At 50.9% G+C, this 23,300-nt stretch overlaps 1 protein-coding gene across 2 annotated transcripts in view; it reads right to left on the reverse strand.

Moving 5' to 3' along the window:
• Window positions 1-23,300, reverse strand: part of BCL2 (BCL2 apoptosis regulator) — a 192,163-nt gene that overhangs the window by 152,711 nt on the left and 16,152 nt on the right. The window contains exon 2 of one of the 2 annotated variants that reach the window (XM_086373718.1): window positions 18,104-18,763. The exons of the other annotated variant lie outside the window; for it this stretch is intronic. Coding sequence (XP_086229844.1) covers window positions 18,758-18,763 — 6 coding nt within the window. The 3' untranslated portion in view covers window positions 18,104-18,757. Of the gene's footprint in view, window positions 1-18,103; window positions 18,764-23,300 lie in introns of those variants that run through there. 2 annotated transcript variants of the gene reach the window in all.

A 23,300-nucleotide genomic window follows, 5' to 3' on the forward strand; every position in this document is an offset into this window, starting at 1 on the left:
GTTAATTTTAACGTGTTCCCAAGAGAGAGGAACCAGCACATCCACGTGGCTCCAGGTTACTCGGCTGTGCAGAGTTTCTTTCTTTAATTCCATCTAATACTCAATATAAATACCTAAAGGAATTTCTTATGGTGAAGAGTGAACTAAAATTACTCCGCAGCAGTAACTAACGTTGTCAGATTTACTAAGTATTCTTAGTAAATGCCTGTACTTTGATTGTAGCATTCATTAGCTAAGGTGGACTCGGTGCTGGTCAGGTAAATTAAAGATGGTGGTTGAGTGGAAGGGCATTGATGTTACCTGACTTATCACTCATTTCAATTAGGGTTGGCATCCCAAGTTCTCGACGCGTGTGATTAAGAAAGTTAAGCTTCAGGTCACCCTTTGATGATGCCTAACTGCAATTCTGATTATCTTTAAACGGCAATTCCAGTCCCCAAGATGCAGCTAGCAGTTACTTCTCTCATGTGCCGAAGGGCAGGAATTTACCCTGGCGGTTTATCTGAATTGCTTCCAATCTTCAAAACCCCAGATTTATATGCGTTGGCCTACAGTGGCCTTGAAAATAATCTGCCCAAACACCCAGTTTAACCCATGCTTTAAGCTAAAAAGAAAGCAGACTTCATTTTTCTTTTTTTTCCTCCTGAATGGAGGTCCAGTTTGTAAAACATGTCACAAGAATGGAAATCTTATTTTCAAGATTAGCTTTCACACACAGCTAAATAATATTTCAGATGTCAGATTTCACAGAATCAGATTACAGATCTTACCTACTCCAAACACCAAAGAGTTGGCGTGGGGACCCTTCCATGATGCACTGATGACTTCTGGGACAGGCACTGAATCTGCGTAATCACCAAGAGCAGAATCATGAATGTCAAAACACAGGTCCTGGCTCACAGGAAAATGTTTAATAAATGGCAGTTAAAAAAAAATAATAACATTAGCAAGAGCTGCATGTGCACGGTCCATGGAAGCTATGAACGCCTTATTCCACTTCAGCGGATTTTAGAACAGTCAGTGATTCCACTCTCCTCTGTAAATTATCAAGCTGTACCTAGAACAGTCAGTGATTCCACTCTCTTCTGTAAATTATCGAGCTGTACCAGTTCAGAGATTCTTCGGAAACTCAATTTCCAGGCATTTGGCTTTTGTTCCTGGGATTTCCACTGCTTTAGAGGATCCAGCTTTAATGGGCTCTTTCTGAGAAACCCTTCATTGATTCTGAGAAGTACTTTTATTGAACGCTCCATTTAACTTCATTTTGCAATTAATGAAACTTTCAAGACATATTTCCCCTCCCCTGTTTTCTATTCGAGGGATTTTTTTTCCCTTGCCTTCTGGGTAATTAGGCCCAGAGCACCACTCCCACCAGGATTAGGCCTTAAATATGGTGCCCAAATGCCAAATGCCAAAGCAGACGTCATTTGCAGAGTTCTGGAAAGCCCATCTCTCAGATTTAAAAACATTCCATGTCACGGGTAAAGGTCTTTGGTCGGTAGGTACCAAACGAATCACTTTCTGATTTCAGTGACATTCAACCAACAGTAAAGCTTTTTGAGTTTTCAGTCTTTCTTGACAAGAATAGTTAACCTTTTCCAGTCTAGGAGCTGGACTCTTCCCTGCCTCTGCAACTTGACCAGTTTGGTAATAAAGCAAATCACCAATTTGGTTGTTTATTTTCTTAGCCTGAAAACGTTCGCGTGTTTAACTAAGAGCCAGCGTACCGCATCTGCTCTTCTTCTTTCAAAGTTTTAAACAAACAATCACTGAACATAATCAACTAGGAGCGATCCTCTGCTCGTGTGTCCTCCAGTCTGGAAACACAACAGAAAAGAGTGCGATTTATGGGATCCGTCGTCTCTCCAAGTTACTGCCCACCGTCTGGTGAAAAAACCGTTTCGATCATCTTCTCAGTCACCCAAGGCACGGCCCAGAATTTTCAGTTCAATGACAGTCCTAGGAAGTCACGGGGCCACTTTGGCCCGGTTCAGAGGAAGCCGAGACGCACTCAAAAGTGAGAATAAACCGCTCCCACGGGATGCTTTATGCTTCCTAGTCTTAGGTAGATCAAGAGCACTTTTAAAATAAACTTGGCGTTTGTTTCCTATTCCAGTGGAAAATCTGACTTCAGACTTTGCAGTGACAGAAAAGAAGCCTTACTTTCCTGGGCAACCAGAACCTAGTTCTTGTCACAGGAACTGCACGGGTCAACAAAACGGGAATGATGCCCGTTTCAGGGTCCTGATGAAAGTGATGGCTCAGCCTTGCCTGGGGGAGCATCTCTGAAGCTTTAAGGTATGCCCATTCCGGGGCCTATCCTCCACTCCCCTGCCTCCCCAACATTCTGATTACATTGGTCTGGGAGCCGGCCTGGGCGCTGGAATCCTTTAATCGGGGTACAGTTGCTTTACGATGTTGTGTCACTCTCTGCTGTACAGTGAGGTGACTCAGCTGTGTGCACATACACCCCCTCCCTGCGGCGCTCTCTCCCCACTCCCCAGCCCACCCATCTAGGCCACCGCAGCGCTCTCTCCCCACTGCCCAGCGCTGTGTGCACACACACCCCCTCCCTGCGGCGCTCTCTCCCCACCGCCCAGCCCCCCATCTAGGTCACCAGAGCATCTGTGCCGTGCAGTGGGCTCCCACGAGCTCACTGTTGTACACATGGCAGTCTGGACACTGGGCTTTTACACGTTCCCTGGGTGATCTTAATGTGCAGCCAAGGTTGGGAGCCCCTGTGTCTTAGTCCATCTGGGCTGCTATTACACAATACTGTGGACGGGGAGGTTTATAAACAACAGACATTTATCCCTCACCATTCCAGAGGCTGGCACGTCCTAGATTAAGAAGCCAGCAAGCTCAGCGTCTGGGGAAAGCCCACGTCCTGGTGCGCAGGACAGTCTTTGTGTGAAAAGGGGGGTGCTCTCCAGAGTCTCTTTGATGAGGGCACTGATCTCTCAGTCTTGAGGGTGCCTCCCTCATGACCTCTTCACCAGCCCCAGGTACCGTCACACTGGGGTTAGGTTTCAACATATGAATTTGGGGGGAGGATGCTTTAGTTATTCAGTCCGCTGCATCAGTGGTAAAGAGCCCGCCTGCCAATGCAGGAGACATAGAGACACGGGTTTGACCCCTGGGTCGGGAAGATCCCCTGGAGGAGGGCATGGCAGCCCACTCCAGTGTTCTTGCCTGGAAAATCCAAAGACAGAGAAGCCGGGCGGGCTAGTCCATGGGGTCGCCAAGAGGGGGACACGACCCAAGCGACTAAGCACCACACACTCGTGGGCCAGTGGCAGGGCCCTTGGGCACAGAGCTCAGGAACGCTCTGTGAGATGGGAGAGGCCAGCGCTGAGCTGAGGAGCCGGTGCTGCCTGGAAGGGAAAACCTCCCCAGCAACCCGCCCTGGTCAGGGGTGGCGTCCTCCCAACTAAGACGGCCAAGGACCCCCACACCGGGACAGGGAGGGTCACGGACAGTCCTGCAGGGCTCTCGAGCAAAAGGACCCAAATGTACCCATCAGTCTCTCCTATAGACATTCCTAGGATCTGGGTTGTACCAAAAGCGTTCAGGCTCTTCACAAGGTCATTCACAACAAGGTGGTCTTTGCTAGGGTGGCCCTGGATCCCATAGGCCTGGACCAGACTCAGCCTTTGCAATAGTGACAGGGAACATAATCAACATTGTGGAATTTTAAATCCAAACAAGGCAGCTTCAGATCTGTGATTCAAAAGCAAAAGTATTTAGAGCAGAGAGCTCTGTGCCTTCCTGGCGTTTGAGCATCTTCCTTTAAAGCGCCATGGGTGCATCTGGACTAGACTTTTGGACTCAGTGCACCGGGGTCGAGGTCGGGGGAACGTGGGGTTTGCTCAGAACTGTCCTCTCCTGGGTTCATGGAGGCGCGTGCAGCTCTGGCTCCAGACTCAGGGCACCGGAGGGGCTGCCCCCTCAGGCTCCGCTGCAGCGAGTGCAGATGCCCAGGGGAGAGGAGAGAGGCTCTGCGGGCACCCCGGGGCACGGAGGTTCTCCACCCCGCCTTTCAGGGCCCACCACATCTGGCCTACCTGCAGCTGCACCACCCCAGGCACAGAGAGGGGCATCTGTGCAGCTGAGGGAGGGCAGGAGGCTAGAGAAAGGACGCTTTTAAACGGAAAAATAAAGACCATGAGGGGAGACTTCTCACCCGCCAGAGAGCCCTGTGTACTCAGCTGTCCCGGCCAGGAAGGAGGGCTGCTGTTCGCTGCTGGGGACCACTGTCCTGGAGACTGGCTGGGGGAGGCAGACAGGTGTCAGCGGGGGCTCCGTCCTTGATGCCTTCTCTCGAGGAAGCGAGCCTGGGTGGGGAGGCCCTGCGACTCCCCAGACCCTCACCAGGGATGCACGACCCGGGTGGGAGCTGCCCTGGGAGAGAGGCAGCTGCAGCCGGCATCCTCCTCGTGTCTTGGTAAACTGAACACAGGCAGATACAAGATGGGAGTGGTTGCAGAGGGCTGGATGCCCCCGGGGCTCGTGTGGGCCACAGACCGAACATGTGTCAGCCACGTGCTCCGGCTCTTGCCCTGGAACGGAATCCCGAGCGTGGGTTTCACAGACGGGCTCAGGGAGGCAGTGAAGTGGGGGCGATACCAGCTTCGCGGGAGGAGTGTGCTGTGTCTCAGCATGGGCTTGGAAGACTCTGGAAGGTCATCCACTCAACACCTTTAGCAAGCATGTCTCTGTGATCCCAGGCTTCTGTTGGCAACTTCGATCTGACAGCACACACAGGACTTGATGGGGGTGAAGGGTGAGGAAGGGTGGTGGTCAGGTGCCCCAGGCCATCGGGGGGCCTCCCCCCAACTCTTCGCAACAGCAGGGTGCCTGGCTGTGTCACTGCGGGGAGCCCTCACCGCTCCAGGTCTGCCTGGACTGAGTCCTCGGCTTGTGCGCACGGAAGGCCACCTGAGGAACGCTGACCGTCCGACGGCTGTTTGAAACCAGACCGCCTGATATATTCACGACTGCAGGGAACATGCAAGACTGCAGCCTGCCCCATCACAGACCAGCCACTTGAGCATAAAAATAGGAGCAGGATGGGGGGAAATGCCTTACTTTCTTTTTCACTATTCTCAAACTATTTAGGAAATAATTTCGTTTCATCAGCCATGAACTGAGATCCTTCAACAAAGCTCAAGAGGGAGGAGAGAGACACAGATGAATAATTATGATACAAAACCTAGGTACGTATGAAAACAGAGAATGCAGACAAAAGGGACATCAGTTGGGACTGAAGTGGGGACAGGATTCAGGGAGGCGGAGCGGATGCCGCTGGGGCACACGTGGGGCTGCACTCCAAGGTAGGGGCCATTGAGGGTTTGGGGCGATGCGGGGTGAGGGGCAGGATGTAAAACGAGAGGCTCCAATGGCCCAGAATCAGGGGAAGAGCGTCCGAGCCCCGCTCACTGCCCCCGCTACCTTCACGGTGACCCGGGAAGCAGACTCCTGTGTAGACCGGGTCCCCTGATTCCCTTCTCAACACGAAGACCCCCTCAGAAGGCACCCTCCCAGCCCTGTGGGACTTGAGGGGGGTCTCTCGTGCAGGGGTCCCCGGGCACCCGCAGGCGACCTGGATGCTCCGGGGCCCTCGTCCTGGCTCCCCCTGCAGGCCCGGCCCGCCTGCCACAGTTGCTGCTTCCCCGGGTCCCTCCGTCCTTCTACCCCAGCAGCTCCGGGGCACCGCTGCCTAATCAGAGCGGCGCACCGCCTTTCTGGCCTCCACGAGAGTCACTCAGGGTCCTCTTCAGGAGCCAACCTTTGGAGGAACAGGATTCTTCTAGCTGGGTGGGGAGGGAGGTGGGAGGGGCTCAGGATGGCGGGGACACCTGTGTACTCACAGCCGATTCACACTGATGTATGGCAAAAACCATCACGATATTGTAATTATCCTCCAATTAAAAAAAAAAATGAATTCTTCGGGCTAATTACTTTACACCCTTGCCCAGTCACCAGCAAATGGAAGTTCAGAGAAATTAAGGATTTCTCGAGGTCTATGATAGAGATGCATTTTAGAAAAATATGGCATCACTGAAAAGAAGGGATGGACTCGGATCAGGTGTTCAAAGAGAGGAAGACCAATTTATATGACGTTTTGGAGACGGGGTGGGAAAAAGTCAGTGGTTACCAGGGCTAAGGATGGGGGATGATTTGACCACAAGGGGTAGCAAGAGAATAAATATTTTTCAGGTTTAAAAAAGTTTTTTTTTTTGACTGCTCCATAGTGGGACCTCAGTTTCCCCACCAGGGATTGAACCCCATCTTTGCATTAGAAACACAGAGTCGTAACCACTGGGCCACCCTGGAAGTCCCAAGAAAACTTTTTTAGGGGTGAGGAAACTGCTCTGTGTCCAGATTATGGTGATGGCCACATCTCCATCCCTCTGTCAAAACTCACCAAACTTTACACAAAAGTGATCTTTACTGTATATCAATATATAATGCCAGGGGGACCGACTGAGAGGTTAGAGAACCGTCCAGGAGTAATGAGAAGTCGAATTCAGCAGAAGCAGGATAAAAAAGGAGGGGATCTGGATGAGAGAGATTTCCGAGGTAGAATTCAGAAGGACAGGGCCTACGTCTGAAGAAGGGGCCTCAGAGGTGCAGACGTGTAGAGCAGGAGAGGACCTCCCAAGAAAGATCTGCCTCCAGGACAGCTCTACCTTACAGATGAGAAAACTGAGCTGAAGGTGACGCAGGAGCTGGGGCTTTGCCTGGGCGGACGGTGGTGTCATTAACCAGACAGACAGACAGACGGACTCGGGAACAGTGGGTTCAAGGAGGAAGCTGAGGAGTCCACTTGTGGATGTTTTGAATTTGGAACACTGATGTCACCAAGGTTTCTCTTTTTAGTTTTCAGGAATTTGAAAACAAAACTGTTGGGTTTTGGCATTGAAAGCAATCTCTCCGCAAACACCATTTCACAGTAGTTACAATAAAAAAAAAAAAAAAAGGAACTCATGACTCTAATGTCCTACATGAAAACAGCACATCAGAGCAGTCTGAGTTTGTGAGCCTGTGAACAATAGTCATTCAAAAACACAAGTAGAGAATTGTCCTGATCCAATCAAGATTTTAGGCACATTCTCCATTAATGCATTTGTCATTAACATTGCCATAGTTTTTTTTCCTTTTTAAATTTTTAATTGGAGGATAACTGCTTTACGATGTCGTGTTGGTTTCTGCAATACATCAACATGAATCAGCCACAGGTATACCTCTGTCCCCAGCCTCCGGGAACCTCCCTCTTCCCTCCCAGCCCATTCCACCCCTCTAGGCTGTCACAGATGCCCCGTGTCACTACCACCCACTATCTAATTAACACATGGTAATGTATATGCTTCCACAGCATATTTTTATGAATCCACACAATAGTCTTTCTTCCTCATCCATAACATAGTTTAAACTTTGAAAATAAGTTGCTTTCCACGGTATGGATGCTAAGATGTAATTCACTGCTGTTTTATTTTTGCTTTCTTTGACGCCATGGACTGTAGCCCACATGGCTCCTCTGTCCATGGGATTCTCCAGGCAAGAATACTGGAGTGGGTTGCCATACCCTCCTTCAGGGTATCTTCCCAACCAAGGGATCGAACCCAGGTTTCCAGCATTGCGGGCAGATTCTTTACCATCTGAGCCACCAGGGAAGCCCAAGAATACTGGAGTGGGTAGCCTAGCCCTTCTCCAAGGGAACTTCCCGACCCAGGAATCGAGCCTGCATTGTTAGTGGATTCTTTACCAGCTGAGCTGCAAGGGAAGCCCTTTTGCTCTACAACATGTACCAAATAACCAAAGGAAAATGAGCACGGACTTGGTTCTAGCAAACTGGCAGCTGCCTAGCAAGAGTTTCAACACTACAGGTAAGACTGGAATCTAGGGGACCTCTGTCACTATTTCAGAACAATCTGTAAAATGACTTGATTTCACGGTCAGGCAAGGAAAAGCGGTAGAGTTTTCATCATAGCCACTGGGATGCAGCGTCAATTCTAAGAGTCAGATCCTCAAAGCTGCAAACTACTAAGAAGGCATAATGTTCGTGGAAGCCAAGTTTAATCACGGAACAATCTATAATCACATTTACAATGCTTCCCGTTTCTTCAAGAGCTGAGGAGCATGGGTGCAAGGATGGTTTGTCTTAGGGAGAAGCTAGAATATAAGCACCTTCTGGGCAGGGATCTGAGCTTCGTTTTGTTCAGACGTATCTACACACTTGGCACTAGAGCAGATTCTCAATTTATTGCTGTCGAAAGAATGAAGGAAGGAGAGAAGTAAACAGGTCTTCAATAAAAGATGGCAAAGCCACTAACCTCATTTACTCAGCAAATGTAATTACACGTAGGAGACTTTTTTAGGCAAGAAGATACCAACAAGTTTATAAGCTCAGCAAGGAGGGGGAAGAAAGATGGCAAACACTTGTGTATCAAAGCCATATCAGACAGCATGTCACAGAGCTTTGAATGGAGTCACAACAGGGATTAGGAGGGGATACAGATGTGGAAGCCAGCCAGGTCACCTTCTTCCAGGAGGTCTGAGCCTTCGGGATGGAGACTTTCAGAAAACAGATGAAAGCAGAGCCTTCTGGGATGTACAAACAGCAAGAAAATGTAACACCCAGAGCAAAGAAGACAAGATGAGTTTAAAGAGTAGGAAATCTTGCTCAGGAGTAGCAAGGGCTGCTGAAAGCTGAAAATTCACCATTAGAAGTGAATTTTCTTAAAGAGTGGAATCCTTTATCTTGGAGGAGAGGAGAAGCCCTTTTTTGACAAAAAAAAAAATCAGCGAAGAATTCTGATCAACTCTGTTACAAAGCATAAGATAAACTGGAGTGAGGCGAAACTGAGGCAGGTTGAAAGAACCACCTGGCAGGAGTTAGGGGTGCAAAATGCAGGGAGAACCAGGGAAGTCGGGAGTGAGTGAGCAGAAGCAGGAAGATACAGCCTCCATGGCACCCCTGGGCTTCCCTGGAGGCTCAGACGGCAAAAAATCCACCCACAATGCAAGAGACCCAGGTTCGATCCCCTAGTCAGGAAGGTCCTCTGGCGAAGGAAACGTCAACTCACTCCAGTCTTCTTGCCTGGAGGATTCCATGGACAGAGGAGCCTGATGGGCTACAGTCCACGGGGTCACAGAGAGTCAGACGCGACTGAGTGACTCACACTGCTGCAACGGCACACTAGGAGACCAGGAGAACAGTGATCACACGAAGGGAGATTCGCTGAGCCCAGGAAAGGTGCTGGGGCGACCGTGAGGAATTAGTCCTGAATTAAAAGTTCTGATCACACGTGAAACGGGAGCTGCCAGCAGAAAATCAGGTGGAAAGGCTCCTCGGCAAACAGCACAGAAGCAGAGCTGGGGCTCTCGGAAGTGCCCGTCCGAGAAGCAGCTGCCTCCGGCGACTTTCAAGCTGCCGGGAAGGAGGTCACTCACCAGAGTCAAGAAAAGGCAGAGACAGACTGACTAATGGACAGACAGAGGTGTCAAGGCTAGCCGTATTAAAGGACCTTCCAAACCGCTTACTCAACACATTCCCCCGAACACAAAGCAAGTTCCTAAAACTCGTTTCTAACTTGAAATGAAACACCTCACCACCTCATTCATAATAAAGGCGAGAGCTGCAGTCCTTTACAACCGAAGCTTAGGCTAAGCCCCACTGCTGACGTTTCGTTTGAGAGAGAGCGCGGGGGAAGGAGGGAAATACAACTCAGGGCTTGGACAGCTCTCCTTTCACAGGCTTCATTCCCGCTTCAGGCCGCAGAAAGAAGGAACACAGGGCTTCGAGTGGTACTTCTATTATCGGTAGAAGGCAATGGAAACAAACAATCTAATTCATTCACTCTGCAGCAGCCCAGACACTAACCAAGAGAAGATGCGAGCGCTGTGTGGGAAGCGTGTTTCTTTCCTCCTCCCACGGCCGTCCCGCGTCTCTCTTCCCCAGCTCATTAGGAACTCGTTTCAAAGGCCCCGAAGACGCTGAGAAAGCTCTCCGTATCTGCCAACTCCTCCACCACGGAAGACCAACGCGGCTCAGGACCGAGCCTTTCCACCTTCGCGTGGAACAAAAGCCCGACCTCTGCGCTCGGCGCCCACAGCTGTTTTCCACGAATACAAAGAGCCCAGCAGCCCAACTGGCTCTTCATGCTTTTCCTGTGGCCTACTTGAGCTGCAGACTGAAACGTGCAAAAAAAGCAAAAAAAAAAAAAGGATAAGGTTTTCACAAGAGGTACTTGGTAAGACGAAGCTGGTTTTCTTCCAGTGTCAAGTTCTTGAGGGCGTGTTTGCTGGGTTTCCATTCTTCTTTATTTGTTGAAAGAATCACTGAGTTGTTCCCCAAATGTATTATTATTTTGAATGGGCAGATGGAAGTTAGTGGTTACAAAAAGAAAATTCTACATTCTTCAAAAAGTCATCACTTTTCTTATCAAAGACTCACAACGCGGTGTTGACGGGAAAGTTACGTGGCAGGGCAGCCACTGTCGCATGTGGCGTGAGGCTCTTCAGCAGGTCAGCCTGAGCATGGAAGCTGATGCCCATCGAGGGTCGGCAGACTCACAGCCCTGCCCTGGGCACCGTTCACAGACAGTGAGACACACAGGGCCTCAACCCTCTCAGGGGGCTTCCCTGGGGGCTCAGAAGGTAAAGAATCTGCCTGCAGTGCAGAAGACCTGGGTTCGATCCCTGGGTCAGACGATCCCAGGAGGAGGAAATGGCCCACTGCAGTAATCTTACCAGGGGAATCCACGCACAGAGGAGCCTGGCGGGCTACAGTCCATGCAGTCGCAAAGAGTCAGACACAACAGAGCGACTTTCACTTTCACCCTCTTGGAGTCTGCAATTTAAATCAATACCTATCCCCCCTGTAAGGCTGCACAGAAGGGCAGTTTCAACAGCACAGAGACAAGCAAACAGCCCTAGAACTCAGTCTGCATGGAACCATTTCTGTCCCACCAACAAGGTCCCGGGCTACTCACGACTGTTCTTTTTTCCCCTCAATGAAACAAACAAAACTGCTGCAAGCCTTCTTCAGATACATCCCTTCCTCACGTAGGAAGGTGGGAGACAACCTTGCCGAAGCAGACAGAGTCTAGCTTATGTCTCTTCCTCCTATTCTTAGTCTCCTAAACAAAGAGACGAATTTGTGTGAGAGAAGAATCCCATGGGAAGGAAGTTCAATTACAGTCCAAGAAGCCTAGAAGCCACTGTAAAGCAGAGCTGAGCTCACAGGAGAGCCGGGCACCAGGAACTCGCGACCGGACTTCGTTCCGAGGGTGGGAGACACAGGGCCGGACGAGACCTCGAGAGACCGAGTAGGAGAAAGGTGGTTCTAGTAAGTTTGGGGGGTGAGGTTTTAGCAGAAGGACACAGAAACCCACAAAGCAGTGCATCCAGTTTTCAGAAAAATGCTGGAAGACGGCACAAAACTGAAAAAATAATGGTGTCCAGTCCTTAAAAAGATGGATGTGCCAGGGTTATTGCTATGCATGCCAGTTTGCTGGGACCACCCATTTACCCTGACGTCCAAGAGTAAGAATTCCTAATACCTTCTGTTCATTCTCACAAGTACCCCAGCTTGGACAACAAATTTTATGGTCTTCCTAGATCTGAAAGAATGGTGATCTAATAGGTTAATGTGAACACTGAAACAGAATATCACAATTTTAGAAAGTTCTAGATAGCGCAGTGTATCTAATAAATAACCCAGCCTTCCTCTCCTGCACTTACATAGGACACTCTGGGTTGGGAGCTGCAGTCTGATGATCAAGAGGGGGGCTCACACACAGAAGAAGAAGGCATGTCGCGTGGCCCCTGGCAGGCACTCAGGACGGGCAGCAGACAGACTGGTCTTTGAAGGAAGGCAGAGCCGTTCCTCCAGGGTCTCAAATGAATGGTTCTTCAGCCACAGGACATGCCACTGAAGGCTGGCTTAAAAGTTCTCGGTGATTCTGTGAGTGAAACAGGTGTGTGTAGGTGGGAAGAGGGACTGTTAGAAAAGGTGCCTGCTGCAGGAGTTTCCACCATGAGACGCACCCTCACAGAGCACGCACACACACACACTCACACACACACACACACACTCACACACACACATACTCACACTCACACACACACTCTCACACACACACACACACACACTCACACACTCACTCACACACACACTCACACACACAACTCACACACACTCACACACACACACACACTCACACACACACTCACACACACACACACACTCACACACACACTCACACACACACTCACTCACACACAAGCAAAGAGGAGCCGGTGCCCGCAGGAGGTGCGGGCTCAGGCAGAAGCCGCTCTGGCCTCTGGCACCTCTGTCCTGCCGCAGGTGACCAAGGGCGGCTCTCACCCCACCTGGTGGTCTCTGGAGCCTCTCTGTGGCCGCGGGCACACGCTGAGGAGGGCGGGCTGGCGGAGGATGACATGGTCAGACAGCATCACCGAGTCAGTGGACGTGAATCTGAGCAAACTCTGGGAGACAGTGGACAGCGGAGCGGGCCTGCTGCAGTTCATGGGGCGGACCGAGAAGCTGAACAGAAACAGCAGCACTCAGATGGGGACGCTCCAAAACGAAGAGCCCGTGAACACGTGACCCGCGCAGCAGGCAACCCAGGCCCCCCAACCATCGCGGCCAAGCCGGGCTCCCAGCAGCTGCCCCTCCACCTCCACCCTGCAGGGCGGTCCAGGAGCCACAGGGATGGAAGGAAGGAAGGTCGAGGTTCAATCTTAGGAAATCTAAATACTTCTCTGGACAGCACCGCCCAGAATGAGAGGTTCTCTGAACCACTGAACACCTTAAACCAAAACACACTCGAACCCTACCATCAGCAGAGCCCCCTCTTTTGGGGGGGCTGAGAAGGAAGGGTGGGATGCTGCACAGAGTTAACAATTTTCAGCGAAGGAAACCCTACCACACGGGCTGACGCCTGCTTCTCCCCTCTCCTCGCGGCTGGGCACAGCCTTCACCAGCAGCTCTTGAGCCTAAAGCCTCAGCAGGGTCAGAGAAGACAGTGACTGGGAGAGAAACGCGCGTGGTGAACGGGGGTGCTCCGCGCAGAGGGAACGCAGACTCAAAGGGGCCGCGGCGAGTGGGAACGCAGCTCTGAGCCGAGCTGTTGGGGTGCGCACGTGCCCGCTGGCACAGGCCTGGGAGAGGCGAAGACAGGACACACGGAAGACGCCGGGCCCCTTTTTCTCCAGCCCCTGTACAAACACAAAGACGAGGTTCAACCGCAGCAAGGCCGCCAGAGCAGCCCCGCTTCAAAACTCACAGGAAGGTTCCCAAACGGGAAACGCTCTCATAGCTCACGTCAGCTTACGGCAACCCTTCCTGACCAGGGACCTTCGACAGGGACCAGTTACGAAACAGTTCAACTTTAGTCCTTTTTCAAGACGGAGCTGGCTGCCGACCATAGACCGTCACATCCATGCGTTTTTAACAGCCAAACCCAGCATCTCCGTGCCGCGTGTTACCACGTGTGATGCTCAGAGCTGGCACAGCCACAGCCTGTCATTCTTAAAATGCGAAGAGAATAATTCAGCGCCTTTTCTGTGATCACAGAGAATGCGATTAATACCCAGGCTGCCTTGGTATGTAGACTAAACCTTCTGCACAGTTTGCTGGGGCTGCTGTCTAGGGCACCTCAGCCAATCTTTTCATTCCAACAGAAACCGTGCCAGGCTCCTTGGCGCTGAGCGGAGGAGACGAGGTGGGGGCGGGGGTAGCTGGGCCCCCGCGGGGGCCTGGGCTCCAGAGCGATGCTCGACCAAATTCAAAGCTACCTTGGGATCGGAGGGTTTTTGTCTCCCGCACTTACTAAAAGCAATTAAAATATCGTCTTTGAAAAGGAAAGGTGGTTAAATTCTTACAGTGTTCTCCAGCTCAGCAGTGGCCCAGAAACTTCTTAAACTCACAGGAAGTAGAGGGTAGAAAAAACAGTGGTAGACAGAGAACAGGAGTGATTTATTAAAGCTCGTGATCCATGTGGGAAAACGGCTACCTGAGACTCTCAAGATATGAGAGGAGAAATAATTATAAATCACAGAAGGTATGGGGAGGAGAACAGAGAGCGCCAAGAGTCAATTAAGTGTGCGTGTTTTCAGCTGTTACACTGCAACACACGTGTGCTGGCTGCAGCCGCAAGGCAACCCCGACCCCACCTCTGCTCATCTGGGGCCAAACGAATGGTCCAGACCAACGATCGTACTGACACTTGCCGTGGGTCTCAGGGCCCCCGAGTAGATGAGACAAAAGGAAGGACAGCAGTAAAAACCAAACCCTACGCTCTCATGGATACCTTATTAATACCATCCCAGCTCATTCTCTGGCCTTCAAAGCTCAGAGAATCACAACATTTTAGACGGACCTTCTAACCTACCTCCCTGGTTTGCAGATGGAAGTAACTGAAGCTCAGAGAAGAGTGTGACTCTCCCGAAGAGCAGGTTGCGGAGGAGCAGGAGGATACAGCCAAGACCCTCGGCTCTCAGGGCCCTGAACACTGCGCTAACCTCACTGCCACCCCTCCTCCTGGCTGTGGCCCTGACAGCTCCTCTCTTCTTCCCCGGAAGTCCACCTCTCCATCCTCTGTCCGTGTTCGCTGTGTGACACGATGAAAAAGAGGCATTTGGCCTTGTCTCCAGTCCTGGTGGGCTTCCCAGTGGCTCGGTGCTAAAGAACCTGCCTGCCGGTGCAGGAGAGCCGGAGACGTGTGCTCTGCCCCTGGGTGGGGAAGATCCCCTGGGGGAGGAGATGGAAACCCACGCCGGTATTCTTGCCTGGAGAATCCCACGGACAGAGGGTCCTGGGGGGCTGCAGTCCACGGGGTCTCCCAGAGTCTAGACGTGACTAAGCGACTCAGTGTGACCACCACACCGACCTGTTCCAGGCACAGAGCTCTGAAAATCCTCGTCACTCCCTGAGAGCCGGGGAGAGAGGAGCACCTGTGATGGTGTGTGGCCTCTCCCCAGTTCCTGACCCTTGGAATCTCCAGTGAGGAGTGTCCTTTGTGTGCTAAGGAGATGCCTGAGGGCTGGGGGATCCCTTCAGGGTGGAGACTGGTCAACCAGGAAGGCCAAGGCATGCTTGGGGGTTGGGACCCCAGACCTCCCGGGGAGAGGGGAGGAACTGGAGATGGAGTTGATCACTAAGGGCCAGAAATGGATGACATTAATCCATCATGTCTACACAATGAAACGGCAGTAAAGCCCCTCCACTATGGGGTTCTGAGAGTTTCCAGGTCGGCGAGGAATCTGGGGTGCTGGCAGGTGGCACAACCAGAGAGGGCACGGAGGTCCACGCCCCTCCTCCACATCCTGCTCCCCACGCGGCTCTTCTGAGCTGTACCCTTTAGAACAAACCAGCGACAGTAACAGAAGCACATCCCTGAGCCCTGTGAGCCGTCCTAACAAATCAGCAAGCATGAGGAAGGGGCTCCAAGAGCCCTTCAGTGGCCCAGACTTCCAACTGGAGTCCACAGTGCGGCAGTCCTGAGGGACGGAGCCCTTAATGTGCGGGGGAACTGATTCGAACTCCAGGGAGTCAGCGTCCGAACTGAGCTGAAGTGTAGGACACCCAGCTGACACCCAGGAATTTGGAGAACTGCTTGTTGGTGTCCGGAAAACCCCGCACGTTTGCCGTCAGAAGTGTTGGGAGTAAAACTCGGATGTGAATTCCTGCATCTCGGCCCTTGCCGCTTCAGCCCAGGGTCCTGCTCTGTCGTCCACCCCACAGACGTCTGTCCTTCCATCCCACGAATGACCCCACTCAATCTCAGACCTCCCTGACAGGTGAGATCCACTGACTCTGCTTTTTGCTACCAGGAGTCGGACACGACAGTGGCTGACTTCCAACAGAAGGAACGGTCCCCCGTCATGACTCCATGGCCTGACCCTCCACTGCCCTTGACCTGACGGATACAAACATTCCACACGAGTCAATTCTTTCCACTGAACACCAGCTACACTCTCTGATTAAAGCGTCGTGTCGGGCTGGAGGACATGGCTGAGTCCCTTTACAGACACAGACTTAGTTACTTTAGATGGGACCTCATTCCACTATCTTGACATGGTAGATATTTCCACAGGTAATTTTCAGGTTATTTCTTACAGGCAGTGAACTGTAAGTCAAAAGTCTGAAATTATACTTGCGAGTGAAATCATCCTTGAAAAGCATTCAACTATAAACTAAGTGTGGCCAGGCCTTTGCTACCTTGATGGACCGACAATGGGATCACCCAGAACCTGGCTTTAACCCACTTGGTGAAGTCACACAACACGACACAAAGCTGTCTACACTGCGCGCCTTTCTGCCGTCCTCTATGCTGCTGCTGCTGCTGCTGAGTCGCTCAGTCGTGTCTGACTCTGTGCGTCCCCATAGACGGCAGCCCACCAGGCTCCCCTGTCCCTGGGATTCTCCAGGCAAGAACACTGGAGTGGGTTGCCATTGCCTTCTCCAGCCCTCCTCTATAATAACATCCAAACACAGGAATCAAAAGAGGGCCACACTACGCGATAAATGGTGAGCAGTCTAGACCCACGCATCCAATAAAAATAAAACGTGGGCCCTGGATGTCGTTTTCAATTCACTAGTAGCCACACTGAATATATTTATTCCATTCAATATATCCAGAATGTTATCATTTCAACACACAATTAACAGAAAAGTGACTAATGAGTAGCTTGCATTCATTTTTTCACACTAAGTCTTTGAAACCTAGTGTGTATTCTACAGTCCAGTTGCATCGATCCCTGGGTTGGGAAGGTCCCCTGGAGAAGGGAACGGCTACCCCCTCCCATATTCTGGCGTGAATTCCGTGGACCGTACAGTCCATAGGGTCGCAAAGGGTTGGACACGACTGAGTGACTTTCACTTTCACCATTTTTCACAGGCCCGGAGCCACCGTGCCTGGGGGCCCATACCGGACAGCGCAGGGTAGATTTCAGACTCAGGTCCACCCTTTGCTGGCACACGTGAGCCTCTGATCAGCGCTGAGCACGCTGCTTCGCAGTGAGTCGACGTGTGGGATGCCAAGTGCTGAGAGGCAGACTGGGATGAGAGGGGCAGTACAGGGCTTGAAAAGCCGGAGCAGACTCCAGGGGGCAGTGACGTCAGGGAGCCCTGGCATGCTGCAGGTCACAGGGTCTCGAAGAATCGGACACAACTCAGCAGCTGAAAACAACAACAGCCACCAGTCCGTGCCGAACTGTTCCTGCTCTCACAACATGGAAGCCCTGGTCTCAGGAGCCAGAAGGGACGCTGCTGCTCAGGAGGAAAGGCCAGCAAGGTCTCCACGGCGCTCCGAGCCCTTCCTCCAAGGTATCCTGAACCGGCCGCACTGCGGGTCTGGCCTGTGACGCGGCTGCTGCTAAGCGCCCAGGAGAGGCTGAAAACAGACGAGCATGTAGCCCCGGGTCCTGCGTCCCTGTGAAACCATCTGCATTCTGTTGAGCAGATTTGCGTAAGGTTGGAGCCAAGGGGACGTGGCTGGTCTCCAGGCTGCGCCCTCCCTCTGGGCTGCGACGGCCACTGCTGTGGTCCCCAGTTACGAGGGCGGGAGAGCAAGAGAGGTCCCCCAGTCAGAATCAGCATCGCAACGGAACCCTCCCACACTGACACGAAAATCGAGGTCCTCCGGGGTAAACGTGAAGGAGCTCTGAGATGTGACCTGACCGCCACCTCCTTGCTTATGACAAGAGTTTGCTTTCCACGACTCGGACCTGTGGCCTGTGTTTACAGCCCCACGCAGGGCTGCACCCATCCAGGCAGACACACGCACCTGAACGCCGTGGGCCCCCAGGAAAACCAAACTCACCCCCTCTTCCTTCTAGAAAGCCACAGGCTGCTGCCCTGGGGGCAACGCTGACCCCAGCGGCCCCTCCAGACGGCAGCCCCGTGTGCGAAGCACGCTCGAGGTAAAGGGGGCCTCGGGGGGCGCGCCCGCTCCTTGTCTCTTCCTCCGGGCCGAGGCGTCCGACTGCAGATGGCGAGTGAACAACGTGAGTCACACCGCCAGGCAGGCAAGTGTCACGGGGAAAACACGCAGAAAACTGTTCGACACTATTTACATCTTTGTTATTTTATTTCAGCTGCCTATCTCTTTCTAGGACGACTTCCCAGAGAAATTCCATTTTCATTAGAAAAGCGGTTTCTCACGCCAGGGAAAAGACTGTGGCGCGGTGATTACTGCCCTGTTGCTTCTACTGCGGTCATCTCAGATGGTGCGTCTGCGGGAGACGAGTGGTTTCCTAAACAGGCTGCTCCGCGTCCTGCCGCGGGTTCGGTTTGCCCGAGTCATCTCTTCTGGGGCCTCGAGAGAAGCAGTTTTCGGGAGACTGTGGAAGGAGGGGAGAGGTCGTGAAGAGCGCCTAACCCTGGCTCACCGACGGCCGGAACAAAGGGCCCGATCACGCAGACAGAGCTTCAGGAAGCGTCCGGCACGGAGCGCGCACCCCAGGAACCTCTGCTTCATCACGAGCACAGCCGGGCGCCGCGTGAAGCCTGCAGTACCGCTCGGAGGGCCCCACGGCAACTGTCCATGCCACCAGCGAGACAGCTGGCATCTACCGGGCACCCAGTCTGTGCTGGCCTCGGAGTGTTCAATGACGGTCAGATGGCATCCAAAGTCCTCAACTCCAACGAATCTCACGGATTCTACCTTTTCTGGGGAGGACGCTGCATGCGTGGCAGGTGGGATCTTAGTTCCCCAACCAGGGGTCAAACCTGCAGTGGAAGCGTGGAGTCTTAACCCCTGCACCGCCAGGAAGTCTCTGACTCTGCCTTTGAAAGGCTACTATGGTTGTCCCATCTCAGTGGGAAGACGGGGCAGGCGTGCAGGGGACCCCCGCCCCATCCCCCATCCCGCTCCGTGCTGCCCTCCCCCCAACACACACATACACACCACCATCCTGGAAGAAACCTTCACCAGATCTCCACTGCATGAAAAATCAAATCTGAATTCCCTAGAGACATTCAGGGCCTTAATGAATGAGCCTCACTGTGCGTCAGCGTCATCTCCTTCCTTTACCCTGTAATCCCCACGTTCTGGTCAGGCTGACCCCTGTACCACTGTCAAGCTTGTCAGACCCTTCTTGGACTCCGTTAATGCGTACATGGTAGCCTGTCCCACTGTCCATGGGACAAGCTCCTACTCATCATTCAAGACCCAGGCCAAATGGCTCATCCTCTGAGAAGCCACCTTAACTTTCTCAGAAAAAAACTCCCTGGACTGTCGCATGTATTTGTGTCTGTCTTCCCTGGAGACTGCCCTCCATGAGGCCAGAGATCACGCCCAGACCCCCAGCAGGCACAGAGAATGTGAAATGAACGAAGGACCACGTTTCATTGTGAGATGGTTTCAGACGGAGGGTTCCCCAGGTGGTGCTGGTGGTAAGGAAACCACCTGCCAATGCAGGAGACTCAAGAGACAACGGGTTCACTCTCTGGGCAGGGAAGATCCACTGGAGGAGGAAATGGCAACCCACTTCAGTATTCTTGTCTGGAAAATCCCACGGACAGAGGAGCCTGGCGGGCTGCAGTCCACAGGGTCACAAAGATTCAGACACGCACACGTTTCAGATTGAAGTCATGAGTCAGATGCTCAGAGTTCAGGCACTGACTATAAAGTAGCTCCTCACACGAGCTACTCTGCGTCACGTGGCTCTTCTAAATATGCCAGCGATGTAATGTGTGCACGGAGAGGAAGACTGAAGTGCAGCGAGACAGCAAAAGCGCCCTCAGAAGTCACAACAGTCACAGCCACTTGGGTGAGTTCCTACTAATTCTCCACTCAAAAAAACGAGGCAGGAGAAGAAAAATTACAGCAGGTAAATAAAAATCATTTAAGGTCTTTTGGTCTTTTTCAATTTTTTTTTTTACACCATTACTGCTTTCCTTCCTCTGTTTCACTCTCTGGAATGAATCATTTCACTTAAGTGGATTTTTCAGATGACTGAAGCCTAATCTTAAAAAGATAAATAAATAAATAACAATTCAGAATGGATAAGATTCAGAAGTACTTCTGAATCTTATTACCCACTTTCCCTGAACTCTTCAACTCTTCCTATGGAAAGGAAGCCTGCGTTGATGAGGCAGCAGCATCCTCGGGAGTAAGGAAGACCGCCCCGCTCACATCCCACTGATAACCTCAGGGGCGCCGAGATCTTCATTACTGCCTGCCCCACACAGAGGAGCCTCACACGGCCGTGCTCTTTATTCCATGGCTAATCTTAATAGCATTTTTATCTTGTTCCTTGCAATCAGACTCTTAGAAATAATTTTTCAATAATTTGCTGGCCTCCTCTGCCAACTCAGTGCTAATTAACTATATCCACAGTTTCTACTGGCTGGGGAAAAATGATAACTAACCTTGAGAGAAGATGTATTTTTTTTTAATTGGGTGGAAAATTATTCAACCTTAAAAACAAATGAAATTCCCAGCCATGCTGCAACATGGATGAACCTTGAAAACATTACATTAAGCAAAATAAACCAGACACAAAAGGACAAGCATTGTATGATTCCACCTACCTGAGATACCCAGTGTAGTCACGTTCATAGAGACAGAACCCAGGACGGTGGCTCCCTGCACCTAGCGGGAGGAGGCGCTCGGGGCGACGAAAAGTTCTGGGCATGAATGATGGCACAGCTCAAAATTGTTTTTATTGTAACAATGGTTATGATTTATACAGTGATAACTGTGTATTAGGCACTACTCCAGGGGCTGTGCATGTATTCACTTGTTAATTGTCACGACAGTCCCTAGAGGTAAATACTATTTATATCTCCCTAGCCCACCAGGCTCCTCCCTCCATGGAATTCTCCAGGCAAGAAAACTGGAGTGGGTTGCCATTCCTTTCTCCAGGGGATCTTCCCCACACAGGAATTGAACTCCGGTCTCCTGCGCTGCGGGCAGATTCTTCACGTCTGAGCCGCCAGGGAAGCCCTGGATGATGGTGTGAACGTGCGTATTAGAGCACTGAACTGTGCCCAGAAATGACCAAAATGGTGCATTTTAGTTACGTGTGGTTTATCACTAGATACACACACATATGTACAGATATGTAATATATATATATATGTATTTTAGATCAAACCTCTTAAGAATGATGGCCATGCTTTTATTCGTCACGTGCTTTTATGTGATGAACTCTGTGACATCCCTCTGCAAGGCAGGGGTTGAAATTGTTCCTATTTGGCCTGAGGATCATCAGAATCACCAAAACAGAAGTCTCTGAAGGCGTGAATGGCGTCTGCAGTCCCAAAGGCCTTTCGCTCACAAGTAACGATACTGGTGACAAAGGGGTGCTCTCCCAGTCCCCAGGGCACCATGGATAATCCCAGGGAGAGCTGGCGCAGAGGAGGCCAGGAAGCCCGTCTTGGACACAGACTCCAAAGCCTCCTCTCATCCTGAGGTCCAGCCAGACAACCCTGAGGTCACGTACTTGGTCATGAAGAGAACAAAGATCCCAAATATCTGGAGTCCCTGGGATGTTTGAGGATTTGTAAAAGAGCAGAGGCAGCCTTTTAAAATACCATGCCATTGGGTGAGAGCTTATAAACGAAACACGTCAGGTTATGTTGGAACAGCATTCTGAAAGCAGTCTGGTCCATGAGAGAGGGGCGTATCTGGTAGCGCGTCAGTTTGGCAAACACAGAACCCAGGGCTTGGAGGGTTTGATGCTGAACTCTGTCTCACTTAATGAAAGGTTACTATTGTCCCTCTGCCTGAATAATAATTCCCCTTCCTTTTTTGCTTCCTTATGAAATATCATGAAGGTCTACTCTAAAAGTTATAATGCTTTATTAAGCAAACCTCTTAAAACTGTTTTTTTTTTTTTCCCTCTTGAATTTGAGTTATTTCACTCTGTACATGAACCTAAAATTAAACATTCCATCTCTACATGTTTAATAACATCAAGAGATACAACAATTAATGAGATTGCGGTGGGGGTGGGGAAGAGTTTCATAAGGAGCCTAGTAAGAGTTTCCTATCTTGTCAGAATTTGGTGTTTTAGTTTCTTTTAAGAAAATAGTTTCCTGGCCCATGCGGACACTCCCTGAGCCCTGAGATCAACACAGCATCCTGTTCGAATGTTATGCTGGAAACACTGTGCTGTTCTAGGCCAAATGTATCCAATCACACCGAGGAGGACGGAAAGAACTCTCTCTTGATGCACCACAGTTGCTGGAGGTGGGTTTGTTTATGAGTAGAATAAAATTTACAGCTAAATATAAAAACAGATACATCGTCATCTTGTAAAGGGTAGTAACATGTCATTCCAACTCTGGACTCTTGGAAAAAACATGAAGGTCATGCCTAAAATAAGAACAGTGAAAGGCCAAGGATCAAACCAGGGGTAAAACCGCAGACTCGTCCCTGTTTTGATGAAGGCATTAGGCAGGTTACAATTGGACAGTGAGATCATTTCTCTTGAACCAGGAAAGCACTGTGGGTTTGTTATTCCAACACACACACACACACACACACACACACCCCACCCCACGCGGGCCCTGGGGAGGGTTTCTGAATCAGGTGTCTGGTCTGGGTATGAAACAGTGATTACTACGTATTTTTCAAAGGCTATTTATACAGACTATTGGAGCCAAAGAGGAGAGAGACAGAAGAAACACTTTGTTTCTCTGTGTGTGCGCGTCTCTCTCTCTCTCTTTTCAACTATAAAAGAACTTTGAAAGTCCATAGAGTGAAAGATTTCACCTCCTAGTTACTAAAATAAAGACGGCTAACTGGCTTCCTAAAAAGATGCAAAAGAAACCAAAAAGTCACATGCATCAGATTGTTATTTTTCATAATTTCTGCTTTTAGATTTTAAAAAGTTTCTTGACGTCTCAGAGGCTATCAATGACCACTTGGATGGCCTAAAAAAGGATCTGGTTTTGCCTCTTACTAGGCAGTGACTTGATTTTGCAGAACCTCTATTTCCTCATCCATAATTCTACTTCCTACCGTCAGAGGGGAGGTTACTGGGGTTAAATAATCTTCTATCCATAAAGGTGTTAAACTCAGAGGCTGGCACATGTTGAGGTCCAATTAATATCAGCTTCCTTCCTTCCTCCTGACTCCCAGTGACTGAGGCCAATGACCAGTGTGGGGGGAATGGAAGTAGGGGTGTGGCAGGATTGGCAGGGGTATCGGGGAAAGCGCTCCAGGCACTGAGCCAAAAATAGGAGGTCCGGGGTTCCCCTGGTGGTCCAGCCGTTAGGAACCCGCTTTCCAATGAGGGGTGTGAGTCTGAGTCCT

The sequence above is a fragment of the Bos grunniens genome, chromosome 24 (genome assembly GCF_055505025.1).
Source record: "Bos grunniens cultivar Pamir isolate PY7600 chromosome 24, Bosgru_T2T1.0, whole genome shotgun sequence".
In the NCBI taxonomy this organism is placed as follows: domain Eukaryota; kingdom Metazoa; phylum Chordata; class Mammalia; order Artiodactyla; family Bovidae; genus Bos; species Bos grunniens.